The 18,372-nt window shown below is 34.8% G+C and overlaps 1 protein-coding gene across 1 annotated transcript; it reads right to left on the minus strand.

The window, feature by feature from the left end:
- Positions 1 to 11,713: 11,713 nt before the first annotated feature.
- LOC18428982 (calcium-dependent protein kinase 20) lies at positions 11,714 to 17,682 on the minus strand. The gene is made up of 8 exons (XM_006838277.4): positions 16,641 to 17,682; positions 14,633 to 14,756; positions 14,254 to 14,397; positions 13,886 to 14,038; positions 13,479 to 13,594; positions 13,176 to 13,343; positions 12,374 to 12,604; positions 11,714 to 12,159 (listed from the first exon to the last, which is right to left on the minus strand). The coding sequence occupies exons 1-8, from the start codon at positions 17,148 to 17,150 to the stop codon at positions 12,013 to 12,015; spliced, it is 1,593 nt and encodes a 530-aa protein (XP_006838340.1). The 5' UTR covers positions 17,151 to 17,682; the 3' UTR covers positions 11,714 to 12,012.
- Between the last annotated feature and the right edge of the window lie 690 nt (positions 17,683 to 18,372).

The raw sequence follows: 18,372 nt of genomic DNA on the forward strand, positions 1-18,372 counted from the left end.
TTCGCATATTCATTCAAAACCATGAAAATTCTTAATGGAGTACCCTCATTTTTTATTGAATTCCTAAAAAAAAATATTTATAATGAATTTTAATAATTTTTTCGAATTTTTTTTAAGCTTTATTCTGACCGATTCACCCTATTCCCGATCCGGTTGGCCGATTCGCCGATCCGGATCGGTTTTTTGGAAGCCCGATCAGGGTCACCGATCCGTTTTTCAAACCATTAGTTGCAATACTTGGTACTTCATCCTTCGTAGGGATAATCTTTTGATAATTTGTGGGAATTCGAGTGTTTGTCAATCATCTTTATTATGTGATTTTCCTTCGATGTGACTCGCATATAAAAGGGGTGAAGCATGCAATGACGTCAGACTCAATAAATAAACCATAAGATACCATGACAAACTAAACCCTATAAGGTGTTAGGCCCAGGGGTTTTCCACTCTAGGGCAGTGTTTGAAAACCTGGATCGCAAACCAAACATTGGAGGAACTAGTCCTGATTGGTAAATCACCTATCTAGATTAAAGATTCGGCTAAAAGAATCATTTAATAAAAAATAAAAAATAAAAATAATAAAAATTGAAAAGAAAATGTTGGGCAGTAAAAAAACAACATATCGATAGGATGAGCTAAATAAGATGATAATGTTAAGATGAATGAGTGACAAGGCAAGAAAGAATAGAATTTGGAATGAATACATACAAGAGAACATAGAGATGATTCCAATAGGCAATAAGGGAAAGATGACTCTAAATAGTTGGGATAAGACTCTGATGATAAAAAATAAATAATGTGGTAACTAGGCGACATGGCCTAGTTCCATGATAGAATTTGTCAATTTTGTTAGAGAACCATTGAATTTTGTGGGGAACCACGTGATCTGATCCAGTTCCTATTCATTCCCGATCCAATTCGATGAAACTACTTTAGAGTGTATTGATCACGACCAGTATTTAGAAACCCATATCGGTAGCATGAACTGACGATCCAATAAACTAATGATTCAATACGATGGATTGAAAAATCCAAAAATAAAAATAAAAAATTACACGCTACCATGGTTTATTTACTCAGCAAAACCATATCTAGTCGTATTATTAGGAAATCAAATTTTTAGGATGTAACCCTTGCAACCCACGAATAACCTCCCAAATAAAATAAAATCGCCGTGTCTCAGGAAAAAAAAACACAAATTGGAAGTTCTAATATTAAGCAGAGACCCTCAAATTTTAAGTAGTCGCATCTATGTGTATAGGAACTCAAATCCCAATTTTATTTTTGAACAATACTCATATAATGATTCTAAAATTGATCCCAAAAATCTAAACAAAAGAACCCTCTCAAGGACATGACATTTTACTCAAGGGAGTAAATGAACAGTGTCCTCTCATGGGTATACCATACCTACTCTACGGAAAATAATAAACAAGATCACAAGGCATGCAAATAAAAGACCTAAACACATGAGGATTTCATTTGTGCCAATTGGTAGTTAGTCATGGATGGTTTAGAGTTCAAGAAAACTTTCATGGGCCTTCAATTACAAAAATATTTTTTTTATCTGTAAAATTATTAAAAAATATATTTTTTTCTATCAGTAAAGTTATAAAAATACATATGATCATGACAGGAGAAACTTGTTGCAAAATAAGACACCAGAAGTCGACCTCACCAACCAACTACCCAATAAAAATTTGAATTGATACATTTCTTAGTTTCTTCACTTTGACCTTTCCAAAGTAATGGATGAAAGTTTAATAAAATACCCATTAGTGAAATAAGCTTTAGGATAACCTAGAGACCCACCCAAAAGCCCCATGGCACATGCATGGCCTCTTATGCAACAAAAAATACATAACTTGCTTTATAGGGAAGTGTTTTTTTCTTTTCTTTTCTCTTTTTTTTTTTTTTTGTAAAGCTGAGTTTTATAAAGTTGCACTTCAAATTTTAATGAAAAATGCAACCTTGGCATGGGAAAACATGCAAAACAATTATTTCAACCTCGATGGCAATGGACTAAAACAATAATTAGATGAAAAAAATTTATATAAGGTGTCAACTTTATATTATAGAATAAGATGCACCTCAAAAACACCCAAAAAAAAAAATTTCAAATAAAAAATTTGAAGACAAATTTTCAAACCATGAGTTTTCGACACTAAAACTACATCGTTTGACATAATTTAACAGCAGACATTATTATGATTATTTAAGGTTGGCGCCTTAAGCAACCCACACTCAAAATAGATTTCAAACCCTACAAATATTAATCTTACATGGTATTTTTCAGCTCATCAATTTTACGTATTTAAAAATCCATCAGAACTGGTACCATTGCAAGTTGCAACTTATGATGATCACTGCTAGCAAGACCGGATCATCGTGGTCAGTAAACTTTCATCATGTGTGTAGAGAAGTGAATAAGGTGGCAGATGAAATGGCGAAGAGAGGTGCTGTTTCGATTCTTTGATTGTGTCGTCTGTAATATTTTGAGATATGATTTGCAATTCCCATTTAGTCAATAAAAAGTAAAGTACTCCCGTCAAAAAAACCCACAAATGGGAGAATAGCTCTTAACCTCGTTTTCGTGCAACTATATTGCATTCACTAAATTAGGTTTAAATGGGTACGCATTTTTAGGATTTTATTTTCTGAGTTCCAAAATATGTAAGCATTCTCTAAATTAGGTTTAAATGGGTACACATTTTTAGGAGTTTATTTTTTGAGTTCTAAAATGTGTAACTCCAAAATTATCCTTTATTCAAAGCTAGTCCTATTTCTATGTTTCATACCTTTCGGAAAATAGAGAAAAAATAAGGAAAATTATCGTAAATATACCTTAATTTTTGTCTATTTAAAAAAAAAAAAACTCGATTTTCATAAACCTCATCCACACATTTTATTTTTCAATTTTGGGCGCTTTATGACCAAAATAGCCTTCACAGTAGTCGTATTACCGTAAAAAACAATTACGGTACTTTAAATACCGTAATATATGGCCAATGTTAGGTACTTAAAATCTCGTAAGAAGACATTTTGGTATTAGGGTACTCAAATTATCGTAATACTACATATGAGCAGGGTTGCATTATGGTACTTTAAGTACTGTAGACATGTTTAAAAGCATTACGGTACTTAAAGCACCGTAACCACATTGATATTTTATATGTAACCATGGTTGTTTCAAAACTTTCCCGCATTTTTTCATGATTTCTTTCATTCTAAAACAATTTCTTTCCTCTTAAAAAACCCTATGTCTCCATCCCACTCTCTCTAACCCTCCTAAAGCCCTATTTTCCCATCCCACTCTCTTTAACCCCACATCTCTCTTCCTTAGCCTGTTCTCTCTCTCTCTTGCTTATCCTCTTCCCTCTCTAAGCTCTCATCCATTTTCTATCATCTCATTGTATTTTTCAATCTCTGAATGATGTCTCTGAAAGCTATTTCTCAACCCGTGAGCATCAAATATAGACACTAACACCATTTTATAGGTATGTCATCAAATTCGTCAAGCTTTTTATTATATTTCCTTAGATGTGCAGACACTAATTTTTAATAAATATTATGTTGTTTTTGCTATTGTACTTGATGTAGTTGGGTTAGCCATTGTAATTCATAAATAAGTTTTAGATATGTATTTATATTATGGCATATGTATTACAATCTAATTAATATCCCTCTGTAATGAAACCTTCTCGTTATATATAAATATTTTGAAACCTTTATACATATATTGCTTTCTTCCGTTATTGATCCCAAAATTTTCAATTCATATTTGTTTCCATCTTAAATTGGAGATCTCAATAGTGATTGGGCTTGTATGCACCTATAATGGGTGACGACAGAGTGAAAATCGCTTTACACTTTGGTGGTTCTTTCAAGAGGTATTCTAATGATAGACGTGTTTTATATGATGGTGGGGACCTGAAGGTTACATTTTTTAGGGGGATCCCATCCTTCGACCAAATAAACATCACTTATCAAAACTAAAAAGTTATACCCCAAGTACCATATCTATTAGGTATATTGACTCAAGGTTACCAAGTAACAGGAATATGGTACATATTGACTACGGTGACGACATTGTAAATATGATATAAGGGTTTTATCCCATTGCTATGTACGTATCAAACAAATCTATTGCGTCGGATACCACCTAATCTCGACTACCAACAATGCCCGATAACGGTCCATCAAGATTGGTCATGTAAGAAGTTTGCAATGAAATTTATTTTATTATTTGATAATATTTTTAGTGCAAATGTTATGGGTTCGGATAAATCTCACTTATGCTTCTAATACTTTTTCGACAACGATACCCGACCAGAGCAAGTAGTTCAAAGTGAAGATGAGTATGATTCAGAAATCGAGTGCCAAATCGACGATATCGATCCGATCGAAAGCCTCATCAGGATTGACCATTATGAAGTTGTACTTCAATAGGCTTAGGATTTTGATGACGTACAAGCATGCCGTAATCACCTTATTGATTATGTCATATCATTAAACTTCAATATGAGGTTTATAAAAAGTGATGAAAGACGTGTTTGGGTGAGGTGCGATGCAGATGAGTGTTCATTACAAGTGTGTTGTTGAAAGGTTAATACAACAAACTTCTTCACGAGTGAAAAACATTATAAATATGCATTTTTGTGTTGACACAATAGGCAGGGTTCATCAGCCTCTTGCTCAAAGCCACTGGGTGGCAAGTAAGATCAAAGACCGTTTGAATGATATGCCCAATCTAACACTTGGAGATATTATTAATGACGTACAACGTGATAACGGTGTCATGCTATCTTACTAACAAGCAGGGTGGGGCAAAGAGGTTGCGCAAGGGATAAATAACGGTTTCCATGTGAAAGCATACGAGGATCCCAAGTACCTAAGATCCGAATCACTAACCCTGGAACCTTAACGATTATTCAGACAGATGATTATGATACGTTTGAACGTGTGTTTACAGCCAATCATCCATGTTTGTATGGTTTTATGTATGGTTGCAGGCCATTGGTGGGACTAGATGTAACTTTTTTAAAGTGAAGATAAAAAGGAATACTATTGGCTGCAATTGGAATAGATGCGAATGAAAATATATTTCTTATAGCATATGCAGTGGTTGAGACACCAAGCTAGACTTGGTTTCTAAAGTTTCTCAATGAGCAGTTTCAGGAGATGCCTGATCTGCCAGCTTTGTCTATTGTATCAGATGGTAAAAAAGGGTTGTAAGTAGAAATTGAAGAAAATATTTCCAATCAGTGATCAGAGGTATTGTATGTGTCACTTAATCGATAACTTCCGAAAGGAATTCAGATTAAGAGTGCAAATGTTGAGGCTTATGTTTGGATCATGAAATAACATCAGAAAACTTGGGCAAACACATATTTTTGGGGATGTAGATACAATCATATGACATCGAACATCTTCGAATAATTTAACAGGTGGATATTAAAGGCTCGGGAGAAGCCCCTCATTAAACTCCTTGAATACCTAAGGGTTAAGCTCATGAGAAAATTTGCTAAGACAATGGCTAAGTCCTTTGAATGGAGCGGCGTGCTTATACTGAAAGCCCAAAATGTAATAAATCATAGGAGGGATAAGTCTAGATTCGTTCATACAGTCATATGGGCACATGATGGTATGCATGAGATCAATGCGGATAAGAAATATGTTGTTAATCTGGCGAGTCATACATGTATCTATTGGGTGTGGTAGGTTAGTGGGTTGTCGTGCAATCATGATATCGCCACTATAGATCATAGCATCAAGATGTTATATAATATTATGGCATTTATTTCACAGTGGATATGTACCGTAAAACATATTCCCTTCCCTTCAGCCCTATGCTTGATGAACACGGGTTACCAGAGATTGTTTATAGAACAGTACTGCCGCCAGCTACAAGGCGAGCCACGGGTCAGCCAAAGAAACAATGTAGACAAACAAAGTACAAAGAGATTATGCCTCTTAAGTATAGCTACTGCGGGGTCGTGGGCCATAGCAGGAAGACTAGCAAGTCGAGTATTTGAAATGATGTAAAGAGGTCAGTAGTGCCAATTGATCTTTTTTTATATGTTTTTTTGTTATCTGAATTTGTAAATAGGCTAGTAGTGCCAGTTGATCTTTTTTAAAATGTTTTTTTTGTTACATGAATTTGTAAAGAGGTCAATAGTGTCAGTTGATCTTTTTTTATATGTTTTTTTTGTTATCTGAATTTATAAAGAGGCCAGTAGTATCGGTTGATCTTTTTGATATAGCTTTTTAGTTCAATTTATGGAATCCAGTTGCGTGCTTGTTCAAGTTTAAGTCTCTCATTTCATTCATGCCTCTAATGGCTTACCTTATTTTTAAAAATTATTGTTAAAATCATTATGGTCTTTTTTGCACCGTATAGTCCGACATTATAATTACGATAAATAAATAAAAAAACTGTAATACTATTATGATCATTTTTCTACCGTAATGTTTAGTTTAAGCACTATGGTACTTGTAAGACCGTAATGGACAAAGACTCTAGAGGGTCTGCAGTAGTTTTCTTGCACTACGGTCTTGAGAGCACTATAATGCTTGAGCTATACATTACAATAGAAAAAATACCATAATGGATATTACGATATCTTTTATACCGTAAAATCTAATTCATGCATTATGGTACTCTCAATACCGTAATTCACAAAAACTCCTTAAGGTTTGCAATAGTTTTCGATCATTACAGTCTTGAGAGTATCGTAATGCTTAAACTATATATTATGATAGAAAAAAAAACCGTAATGGGTATTAGGGTATTGTTTTTATCGTAATTTCTTGTTTAAGCATTATGGTACTCTCAAGATCGTAATGCACGAAAACTCCCGAAGGTTTGCAGTAGTTTTCGAGCATTACGGTTTTGAGAGTACTGTAATGCTTGAACTATACATTACAGTATAAAAAAGACCGTAATGACTTTGTGACTTTTTTAAAAATGGAATAACACTTTTACGATTGAACAACACATACATTAAGAGTGAATAACACATACATTGAAAATTGACCACACATATTGAACAACACATATTGACAACACATATATTAATCTTGACCCACCAAGCTATCAAATTTCACATCGAATGGTTGTAAGGAATTGTGACCACCATATATCAAAGGTAAATGGTCTCATTGCACTTGATTCCAATAAGCATATAAGATGCAGAGCAATGCTATAAAACTCATTGAATCAACAGAACACAAATATACAAATATCACAAAATATTGGTATCTCAACTTTTCATAAATATCACACTTTTAACAAAAAAATAGTATAGGTACTTCTGCCCTCTTTACACAGTATAAGCACTACTGGCCTCTTTACACAGTATAAGCACTATTGGCCTCTTTACAATAGAAAAACATAAAATATCATCATGAATGCTTTCATCGTAGTGGCAACTTGTCACCCTATTGTGGCAACTGCAATTGTGTAGTTGAGCTGCTCACTTGCTGTGAGTTGCTCTACTCCTATCTTGCCACGTGAGGATGTAACTGCCACCTAGGCTCCTCTGGTTGAAGCGGTGTGGGGATGAGTTGTGTAGTATTTAGCCTCTCATCTAGTCGATAAGGGAGCCATACTGGTGGTACTATCTTCTATCTCATCATTCAACTCCAATTCCTCATACGCATCCTCATCCCCTACATCTTCTGGGTCGTAAATTTTAAGCGGTTCTAATACTTGCCCAATTAGGTCTCAATTCCTTGAATTGTAACCTTGACTTACAAGTTGGCTGCATGGTTGATGTCCCTAGGATGCATCAAGTCATATGAAAATAGATTATTGAGATTTCTAAAATTAAAGAGTTGTGAATAAAATGGAAACGATTATAAAATATTCTAATCATTATATCTTCATCATTATAACCTCGAGGTGTGTATCTGGAGGGACGTTTCTTAAATAGATTAGGAATTAAAGGCCTAGTCCTTAGCCTATACCACTCGATGAATTCTTGTGTCGGCTTCCCATTGAATATATCTTCAACTGCTTGACACATATAAGGTCATAATCTTTGTCCTCCTCGGTTTCTTGTCATGCATCGGGATAATCATCATATGGGGTCCATATGACCTATAATAGAAAAAGGAAAAATTTATAGTAAATAACATTTTATAGTAAATAACAAAGTCAATTAAAAGTATTTTATACTAATATCATTCATCTGTGCGTTATCGGTCTCATGTCGCCCCACGAGAGAGAAGTTATCATGCCTTTTTTTTTTTGGGAATTGGGCACAACAATTTGAAATGCTCGTATGCCCAATACTGAAATCTATGTATATAAAAAAGTATTACAACGAAATATCTATCAAAACTTTACAAAAAACTATCAAAACATTAACATACTAGGATTACCAATAATAGATTGGCTTATCTACTTAGGTTTAATAATGCTCGAAACAAAAAAGCTAGGGCTGCTGCACCCCATGCATACTGACAAGCTACATCCATAACTTGAAAAAACTATAAATATATGGTAGAAACCATGCCATCTGTGGAATCCACAAAAATTGTGCAACCGACTAGGTATAGGGGGTAGGCACGCGTGTGTCGTAATAGGGTGTTGCGGTTATAGTTCTGTGGCAGATGTTTAAATGTGTTCCTTAACCTTGTCAGCTGAATAATAGAATGGTTAGAACCTGGTGGCACTTGTCTAGCATGAGACCTATAAAATCGTTGTACTTCTCCACTTTTTTAAGAGTTACAGCCACACCAGTCACCCTTAACCGAAGAATTTTCCATGCATCTTCAAGAGTAGGTATCATTTCTCCGATGTCTACATTGAAGTGCCCGGTGTTTGTCTCTACACGCCACCTCTCAATCATAATAGATAATGTGCCACAGTCATGATGAGTCGTATGATATAATCTTGATCTCCTGACCACATAGATTTGATCATTATTTGTTAAAGGCCATTAATAAACTGCATTGGCTTTCTCATCAATTCTGAGAGGTTTTTTTAATCTTGAAATGAAATTTGTGGTTTCAAATATTAAAATAAATAAATTGATTAACTAACATGATAGACAAATAATATAATTTAAAAAATGTGTGCATACTTCTCCTTCCCAGATCTTTTGTGGTATATGTTGTCTCTGTCTATTAAGCAATGTAGGAATCTCAAGACCTCCAGGGCAGGGTGCGCGTTCGTCCACGATCCCTGTTTAAAAATTTATCATCATCCATTTTCAATGAAAACACAACTTGGAAGTATATGGTTAAGTTAGTGTGAAAAGAAAATGAAATAAAACATAGCATGTGAAGGGACCATGGATAAGAATCAGAAAAATGCTTATAGAGAAAGATATGATCACGGATAAGAAGTAGAAAAACATGCACAGATCACTAGAAAAGAATGAGCAGATCATTAGAATACTTAAGATGCACGTATCCTAGAAAATGAAGGAGAAATACAAAAACAACTGTGACAAATGCTTCATGTAGAGAAGAGAAAAATAAAGACTCATAGTACAAGAAAAAAAAATGGAGAGAGAAGATATTACATTTTATCCAATGTAACAATAAAAAATAACGCATAAACCCTATTTACATGAACAAATTTTTAGGGATTGCAATATCAAACCACAAACAAAGCCTTGGTCTATGCAATCAAAGAAAACTACCAATACATGTATACCAGAAAATTGATAATGATCTCGAGGTATTATAGGCTTTTACTTCTTGTAGCAATAGAATGAAAATGATCATCGTCACCCAAATTAAAATCAAGTTCCCAAACCCATAATCCCCGTTGCATAACGATCATCAATAAGATTCAAAACATCCAACCTATGACCAAGTTGATAACCACCATCACAATAATAGGAATCAAATTGAACTGAATCAAAGCCATATCAACCCATATAGAGCGCTCCTTTCAACAATGTCAACACCAAAATCTCATTCCAAAACATGTTAAAAAACAATGAAAAACTTGCCCAACTCAGAGAAAAAAACAAAAAACCCCAATTTACACCGTACTTACCCTAATTTGGTTGAAATACTACAAAGTACTAAAAAAAAAAATTTCGGTAGAATGTTCTTAACAAAATGGTATAAACAGAACCGTAAAGGAGAAAAAGAAACCATAAATGAAAAAGGGTTTCGAGTAGGATTTATAGTGCCTAATTAGTATTACAGTAATTCGAGTACCGTAATACCAAAAGGTTTTCTCAATGTATTTTAAGTACTGTATAACATTCGGTATTCATTATGGTACTTAAAGTACCGTAATTGTTATTTATGGTAATACAACTACCGTGAAGGTTATTTTGGTCACAAAAAGCCCAAAATTGAAGAAAAATGGTATAGACGAGATTTATGAAAGTTTGAGTTTTTTTTCTAAATAGATGAAAATTAAGGTATATTTGCGATAATTTCTCAAAAAAAATGTAGCTTAATTACAAATGTTATTCTTTTGTATATTAATGTGAAAAGTAAAATTAAAAGTTCTTTTTTGTATATTAATGTGAAAAGTAAAATTAAAATTTGTATATTAATCGACGACTCGTATAATAATCCTCATTCTCTAAACATTAAAAAACTGCAATTTTCCTCATTCTCTAAACATTCAAAAACTGCAATTTCATTTCTAGGACAACAAACACTTCAAAAATATTACTCGATCTCCGTCGCATATACATGCCCTCCCCATTGTCTAATTTAATATATGAAGGGTGCGATTTGTACAGAGCCGAAGCTCTAACCAATAAAAGTAAAAGCGCACCTTCAAATAATCACGAGAAGTGTTGTTTCCATACGGGAAATCTTGCCTTAAAATATATTTTCATATATTATCATAAAATTTAAAAGTTCAAAAATAATATAAAAATTTCAAAATTTTGAAAATTGACCATCCAAAAATACATTACAAGTTGTACTTTTTTGAAAACTTGAAATCCATACATCTTTTTTCAAAACTTGAAATCCATTTTGTCTCATGTCCATACATCTTGATGTCAAGATGATCAATTTCAAGATATTTTAATATCAAAACCTCTTCTAGTAAAATTTGAGGCAGGCTCTAGTTTGATTGGTTGAAGCCTTGGCCCCATATAAACTTTGTTCGTCTCTACATATTATCTTATATAAAAAACAAAATTGCAACATTTAATAAACTTAGAAAAAACCTTATAGACTTTGGAAGTAAAGTGCAGTTCCAAAAATCTACACTAAGAAGTTGTTCTAGTGTTAAAACCAACCTTAAGATGTATCAATACAAGAAAAATAAAAGACTTCAAGTTCTAAAATAAAGCATTATCATGTAGATGGTCCATTTTCATTTTAACCTAATTAAAAAAAAGCTAAAATGATAATGATGATTCATAAATGTACCCCATCTACACTATTTTTAGAAATTTTAATTTTATAATAAATATAAAAATAGATTTATAAACCATCATAGGAGTTTCCGACACCAAAACATCTTCTAGCAAACATTATATTATAGGTGCGCCTCCCTTAATTTTTGAAGTTTACACTTGAATCCTTATACAATCCACACCAATTAAACTTTTCTAAACAACTAAAAAGCTTTCTAACTTTTTAGTTCAAACACAACTATAAAAAAATCCTGTGCATGGCCAGGGCTGCTAGCTGGACTACGTGTATGTGAGTACATGAGTGGTAGAGAAAGACGTAGCCTGCATCAGAGAGAGAGAGAGAGATAATTCTGTAAATCTGCTGATCAGTGAATAACATTTTTCTTTTAACACATGACAAAATAGGCATATATACACAACCCAAGACTCCATCTCCTCTTCCCTTGCATTCTTCCCCTCAGTTAAAAAACAAGCAATGGAGCAGTACATCACAAAAGCAGCAGGCAACACTCAAAAACACCACCCCCAGAACCACCCCAAAAAAGAATCAAGCTTCCCCGTGTAAAACAGAGAGACAAAGAAAGAAGAAAAGAATTTTTATAAACCCCAAGGACAAGGTAATTTCGAAATTGCAATCCCTTTGGCAACCTCTCAATCTCTAAATTCAGTTGGTTAACTGCAAAGAGCCATCCTGCAGTAATTTGAGGCTGAGACTCGTGAATCTTTCCCGTGAGTATTGCCTTGATGCCTTTCTCCAATCTGTTCCAGCCTTCATCATTGTTGCAAACTCATCATAGCTTATACGCCCATCCTATGACATCAAGTTCAATAACAATTCAGATCTTTGCCATTTGTTTGGCCACAATGCTTCACTATTACAGGAAACCACTACAGGGACACTGAAAAAGAAAATGAACATTCCATACAAGTGACTAATTTGACGCTCTCTCTCTCTCTCTCTCTCTCTCTCTCTCTCTCTCTCTCTCTCTCTCTCGAGCATGTGTAAAAGTATGAATGTAACAAACCTTGTCTGTGTCGACATCATGGATGATGGCATTGATAACTTCTTCACAGTTATCAGCCAAGTCATCTGCTAAGGAATCTCTGAGTTCTTCAATCTCAATGTATCCACTCTGGTTTTGGTCAAAATACAAGAAGGCTTTACGTAAATGATCATCATTTCCTATCTTCCTCAGGTGAATTGAAACAGCTACAAATTCCGCATAATTCAGAGTTCCATCTCCATCTGCATCGGCCTGTAGATAATAATAAGATCAAGTCACAATAATTTGTAAGTGCCACGTATCAAATAGCATAGAAAAAGCTCTCAGAAGTATGTACTTTGACAATTAGTTCTCACTTCAGGAGATATACAAGGTTATAGGTGCAGAGAGGAACATGTCAATGAGAAGTGGCAAAATTTAATTGACAAATATCTATCTATCTATAAATTATCATAGATCTCCCGCTAGTGTAGTGAAAAAAAATATAACACACTAATGATTAAAAAAAATTAATGATTAACTATTCGGGGTCTGAGAGAGAAAGGGAGAGAAGAAAAATACAATGTCCCACTAGTGTAGTGCAGAATATATATACAAGCTAATGATAAAAAAAAAACGCTTCTATGCACCTATATGGGTTGGGGGAAGCAGAGAGAGAGAGAGTTTCAATTTCAAGGTTTTATCCATTAGCAGTTTCCTGAGAACCACAAGAGATCTATATATACAAAAAACCCATCAAAAAGAGAACACTAAAGAAGAAATGTTTAGTTCAGTTTAGAATTCTAGATGGTCATCAAGGAACAAAGCTGAAAGTGATACTCACAGCTTCCATTAACATTTGAACATCTGCATCTTGGGCTTGTTGGCCAATCTTTTGTAAACCCACTTTTAGTTCCTCGAAGGTTATCTTTCCATTATTGTTGATGTCCATCATTTGGAACGTATCTTTTATACCTGCTGCTTCCTCAACTGATAAAAACTCAGCTATGACCTGCAAATGGCAAATATTATTGTTATCTTATAATCAGTTTTTAAGCTTTGAAACAATAATGTGACAAGTTCACTGGCAGGTAAAAGAATCAAGACTCGAGGTCGGTGGGGATATATTCAGGTGTTTAAGTCTTACTCGGAGTGCTCTCTTTTTCAGCTTGTTCATTACAGAAAATTGTTTGAGCCTTGCTCTAACAGTTTCACCAAGAGAGACATTTGGAGCCTTTTTGGCATTCTGTAGCCAGGGGTGATCTGCAGCAGAAAGTACAGTGATCAGTACCTGACTCCAACTCCAACTGTTTCAGCTCTCTCAAAGAATAGATAAATAGGTAACAGTATACCCTTATTTATACAAGATTTCATGTACAAGACCCCCCCTCCCCACCCCAACCCACCCACAGACATTTGCATGCAAGCATACACACGGGGCTGACACACATATGCACGCATGCGCACGTGCAAACCACACGCAACAGAGGGAATGCAAAGTTACAAAACCAAATACAAAGTGTCCAAAGATGTTCCTCAAACAAAGGGACATACCAAGTACTTCTTGAGCCGTTAACCGAAGCTTAGGATCTGGTTCGAGCATCCGCTTTACTAGATTCTTGGCATTGTCAGAAACCTTAGGCCATGGATCCCTTTTAAAGTCTATTACTGAGCGAATAATTGCCTGAGCAACTCCTTGTTCAGTTTCTGCCACAATAAGTGCCAAATTCCATTCAGCCTTTACATGATAGGAAGTAATGAATAGTACAAAGCTCAAATGACAGCCTTTTATATCAAACAGTTGCTACGTAAGCTTCTAGGGTCAATACAACCTCCATATGCCTCCTAAGTTCCTACACATAGGAGGTTTCCATGTTTGGCTTATAATAAGGAGATATTCAAGCACTGGAAGGAGAACTAACCAGCCCAAAAAGGTGGCACTCCACATAGTAAGATGTAAAGAATAACTCCAGCACTCCAAACATCAACTTCTGGGCCATAATTTCGTTTCAGCACCTCCGGAGCCATGTAATATGGACTCCCTACAATCTCACTAAAGTGCTCCCCTGTACATAAAATTCAGCTACATCATCAGAAGATGGAAAAAATAATAACTTTACAGTTTGAGAGTTCCAGATCAAGTTCTTTTAAGACTCGAGAACAGCTTAAGAACCATAGTAGACATAAATTGCAAGTTTGCAATGTCAAAGAGAAAGCAGTCTGCTTACACTTGGCCAAGAAGGAATTATCAAACCTATCCAGAACGACAAAAGGAGAAACGAAAGAATCCCAATTCCTCACCAGGTTTGAAGAAAACAGACAACCCAAAGTCAATAGCCTTCAATGGTGATGTTTCTTTCTTGTTTGCAAATAAGAAATTCTCTGGCTTGAGGTCACGATGCATTACGCCATGCTTATGGCAGAGCTGCAAAGATTAACACAATCCAAATTCATGTCAAATTTTGGGAATCAAAAGACCTAAAAGTACAAAGGAAATTCAACAAACAGCATAAATAACCACATTAAATTACAAATAGGGGAAATCCAGAACAAAGACGTTAAATCAAGAAAAATCTAAAAAGTAAGAAACCAAAAAAAAAATTTAGAAAAATCAGAAATGATCCTTGTTCTAATCATGAAGTGGTCCCAATTTCCAAAATGGGTAGAAGTCACCAATTCCAAAAATCATTCATGATAGAGAATCGGTCATCCTTTGTACAGGCAGCTAGATATATCAGCCACAAGTCCATGACATGATTGAAGGCCTAGATCAATGGAAAGAGACCTGGATACCAGATTGCTAGTGTAGATGTTACACATGGACAAAGAGAATAAAGGGAAAAGGAATCCCAAACATAAAAAAGCACTTCAAGTGTCACTAACAATTGGATGATGATATATCAGGAACACAGGGCGTGCAAATAAAAAAAGAATATCTCAGTCAACCCAGAAAAGATTCCAATCACTACAAAACCCGCATAAATCAAAGTACCCAGAAGCTCACTACAGTGAATCCTCAGTGAAAACCAAAAATATCAATCAAGAAACAAAGTTGAAAAGCAAAAAGAAAAGAACTTCAAAAGCAAAAGGAACACTATTGATAAAGAGCTAAAGAAACAAGTATTGTAAAAAGGTCATTGTTGTCAAATCCGTAACACCCCAAATATTAGGGGATCAACCCCATGTACACAGATGAAATCAGAAAAAATTAACAAAAAGAAGCAAACTAGAAAAGGTAAGGAATGTTGGAAGCAAAACAAGATAAGTATCCCTTGAAGTTAACTTCTTATCAAACCCATAACATCCTACACCCCAGCAATTAAAAACCCAAATTCCCTTGTAAACAACAACCGTCATAACAAATAAGAAACAGATACGAAAAAATTAATAATAGAAAAGGAACATATATGAAAAAAACAAATCAGACATGAAAAAAACAAATCAGACATGAATCTATAAATTAAAAAACAAAATTCAAGAATGAATCAATAATCTACAAAAGCAACACGCGCATGAATGAGCACACATATACATGCACAACACACACACAGAGCAACAAAACACATGAAATGCAGCAGATAAAGAAATCGCATATTAATCAACGTTTTAAGTAAAAAATGGTAAGAATCAGAAACCCCAAGAAAATCTTGAGAAGTAGAATATTCAATAATTAAAGTTCAAAAGAGAGTAGAAGAAAACAACCCCTGATATATTTAAAACATAAAAATCCGGCAGATTGATAACATGCGCTCAAAATTGGTTTAGGAATCAATATGCCCAAAAAATATCAAAACCAAAAATCCCGATCAATGACACAAAATTCATCATCAATCAATGACAACAAGCAAACCCAATCAGAACAACCTACTAAACAAAAGAAAATTAAAAGAGCCACAAAAGTCTTTCTTACAACATCCATGAATGAAATGAATGTCTTCTAACAAGTCAAGGCCAAAACCACAATCATAAAAACTCAATTATAAATTCCGTCCTTCCGCAAACAAGTATAATTAACACAAAATCAGATCAAGAAAGAAAAAAAAGACAAACAAACAAAATAAATCAGCCCACTAGAAAATATGAGAGAAAATTCAAGTAAATAAGAACATGAAAAGAAAAATCGATAATTATAAAATAGGCCTATTAAGAACATCACATCTGCCACGACCCAAGTAAAGAAAAATAGATGTAGAGTAAATAACAGCAGAAACACAAATCCAAATCAACAACAACACCACATCCCAAATGCCAAAATCTAATATTTAGAATGATTGGAATAAAAAACCATGCCAATCTTATGAAAACCAACCTGCACAACTTCGACAATGGTTCGAGTCACAACGGCCGCCGCTCTCTCGGTGTAGTGTCCTCTAGCCACGATCCGGTCAAACAATTCCCCACCTTCACAAAGCTCCATCACCAAATGAACAGCATTATCATCCTCATATGTATCTTTCAAACTAACAATATTCGGGTGTTTGGGCAAATGCCCCATTATCGCAACCTCTCTCCTAACATCTTCAATATCAACTGCTGTTCTCAACTTCTTCTTTGATATAGATTTGCAGGCCAAAACCTCCCCTGTATCCCTATCCGTGCATAAATAAGTGATCCCAAATTCACCTCTTCCAAGCTCGCGCCCTAGGTCATATCGACTGGCTATGTCTCTCCCTGTTGGGTCCTTCAAAACAGGCGGCTTGCTTCCCGAATTGCTTGAATTGTAGCTCCCTGGATAGTCAACGGAGAAAGGGTTGGGCTTCTTCTGCTTCTTCTGTGTTTTCTGGTTTGGTTCACCAGGGTTTGAACAGCAATTCCCCATGGATTGAAGGATTTAAGGGATCAAAACCTTAGTTTCTAAAACTGGTTCCGAGAAACAAGGTTTTGAAGCCTTAGTTAATTGGGGAAATGTGATAATATGAAACCCTAACTTGCAGGATGGCTAGGGTTACCGGCTGAAAAAAAGGCAATTCACATGGATCGGGGACTTTTCGAGCTCAAAGTCTTCAATAGCAGGAAATGGGTTGGTTCAGAAGAGAGATAAAACCAGGAGAAAAAACCTTAGCTAATAGATATAGCTCTGAATGGAGAAAAGTCCTAAATATTGAGGAGGAGAAATGGGTGTAGAGAGAGGGTAGGTGAGATGTTTTAATAGGGGGGAGTTTGCAGAAGGGGATAGGAGGAAGGATATTGGGGTCAAATTTTAGGGTTAGGGTTTTTTGAAGACTGGTTATCGGCCATGGCCAATGAAGGTCAAAGCATTCTTCACCGTTTCCCCTTTTCGTTTTCTTCCTTTCCTACCACCCCTGTTCTCTCTCTCTCTACTTTCTCTCTCCTCTCGTTCTTGTTCGTGTGGAATGTACGTAGATCCATCAAACTAAATCCAGCTTGTTTACTCTTTCTAGAATCCAACTTTTGGGTGGACGAATTTAACCCTTACTTTAACTAGTATTATCGGTGATGTGCTGAATGACGAAATTACCCCTAGAGCATTGAAAGTTCGAAGACTTCGGGTCCCAACTCGTCCCCTTTAGTTGGACATCGAGCCCATGGACGGTGGTTTGTCGGAATTTGACAGAAATGCCCCATGTACTTTTATTTTATTTTTTTGAATGGGTGAGTTATTAGGGAGACGGCCCTTATTCCGGGTAAGAATTGAGTTTGGGATGTAGCCTTGTAAATATCTACAAATGCATTTTTTTAACCTTATATCATAAAGATATTATTACGATGTCAGAAATCTCGTTGACACTTTAAATTTTATTTTATTTTTTAATTATAAAATTTAAATTTTAAAAAAAGATGTGATTGGCATCTTAAAATTTTATTGTAATTTTGTTATAAAAAATTCTTGATATGATCTTAAAATTTATTTTCATACCTAATTAAAAAAATTTAAATTTAAAAAATAGTTAAAATCAAGTAGATTTATAAATATATAAAAATCTAGATTTATAAATATATAAAAATCTTGAAAATGGACGGTCTAGATAATGTGTTGCAAGATGCACTATTTTTGGGACTCAATTTTTATTTTTTTTTTC

Source organism: Amborella trichopoda, chromosome 3 (genome assembly GCF_054954075.1).
Source record: "Amborella trichopoda isolate Santa Cruz 75 chromosome 3, AtrichopodaSantaCruz75HAP2 v2.0, whole genome shotgun sequence".
NCBI lineage: Eukaryota > Viridiplantae > Streptophyta > Magnoliopsida > Amborellales > Amborellaceae > Amborella > Amborella trichopoda.

What these genes read in the sequence shown, in the direction of transcription:
- LOC18428982 (XM_006838277.4), bottom strand. Translation starts at nt 17,150, where the DNA reads ATGGGGAATTGCTGTTCAAACCCTGGTGAACCAAACCAGAAAACACAG. An exon ending in TGAAAAAGAGAGCACTCCGA is followed by an intron (nt 13,344 to 13,478) that starts GTAAGACTTAAA and finishes TGCCATTTGCAG; the next exon opens with GTCATAGCTGAGTTTTTATC. An exon ending in ATGATGTCGACACAGACAAG is followed by an intron (nt 12,160 to 12,373) that starts GTTTGTTACATT and finishes TTGATGTCATAG; the next exon opens with GATGGGCGTATAAGCTATGA.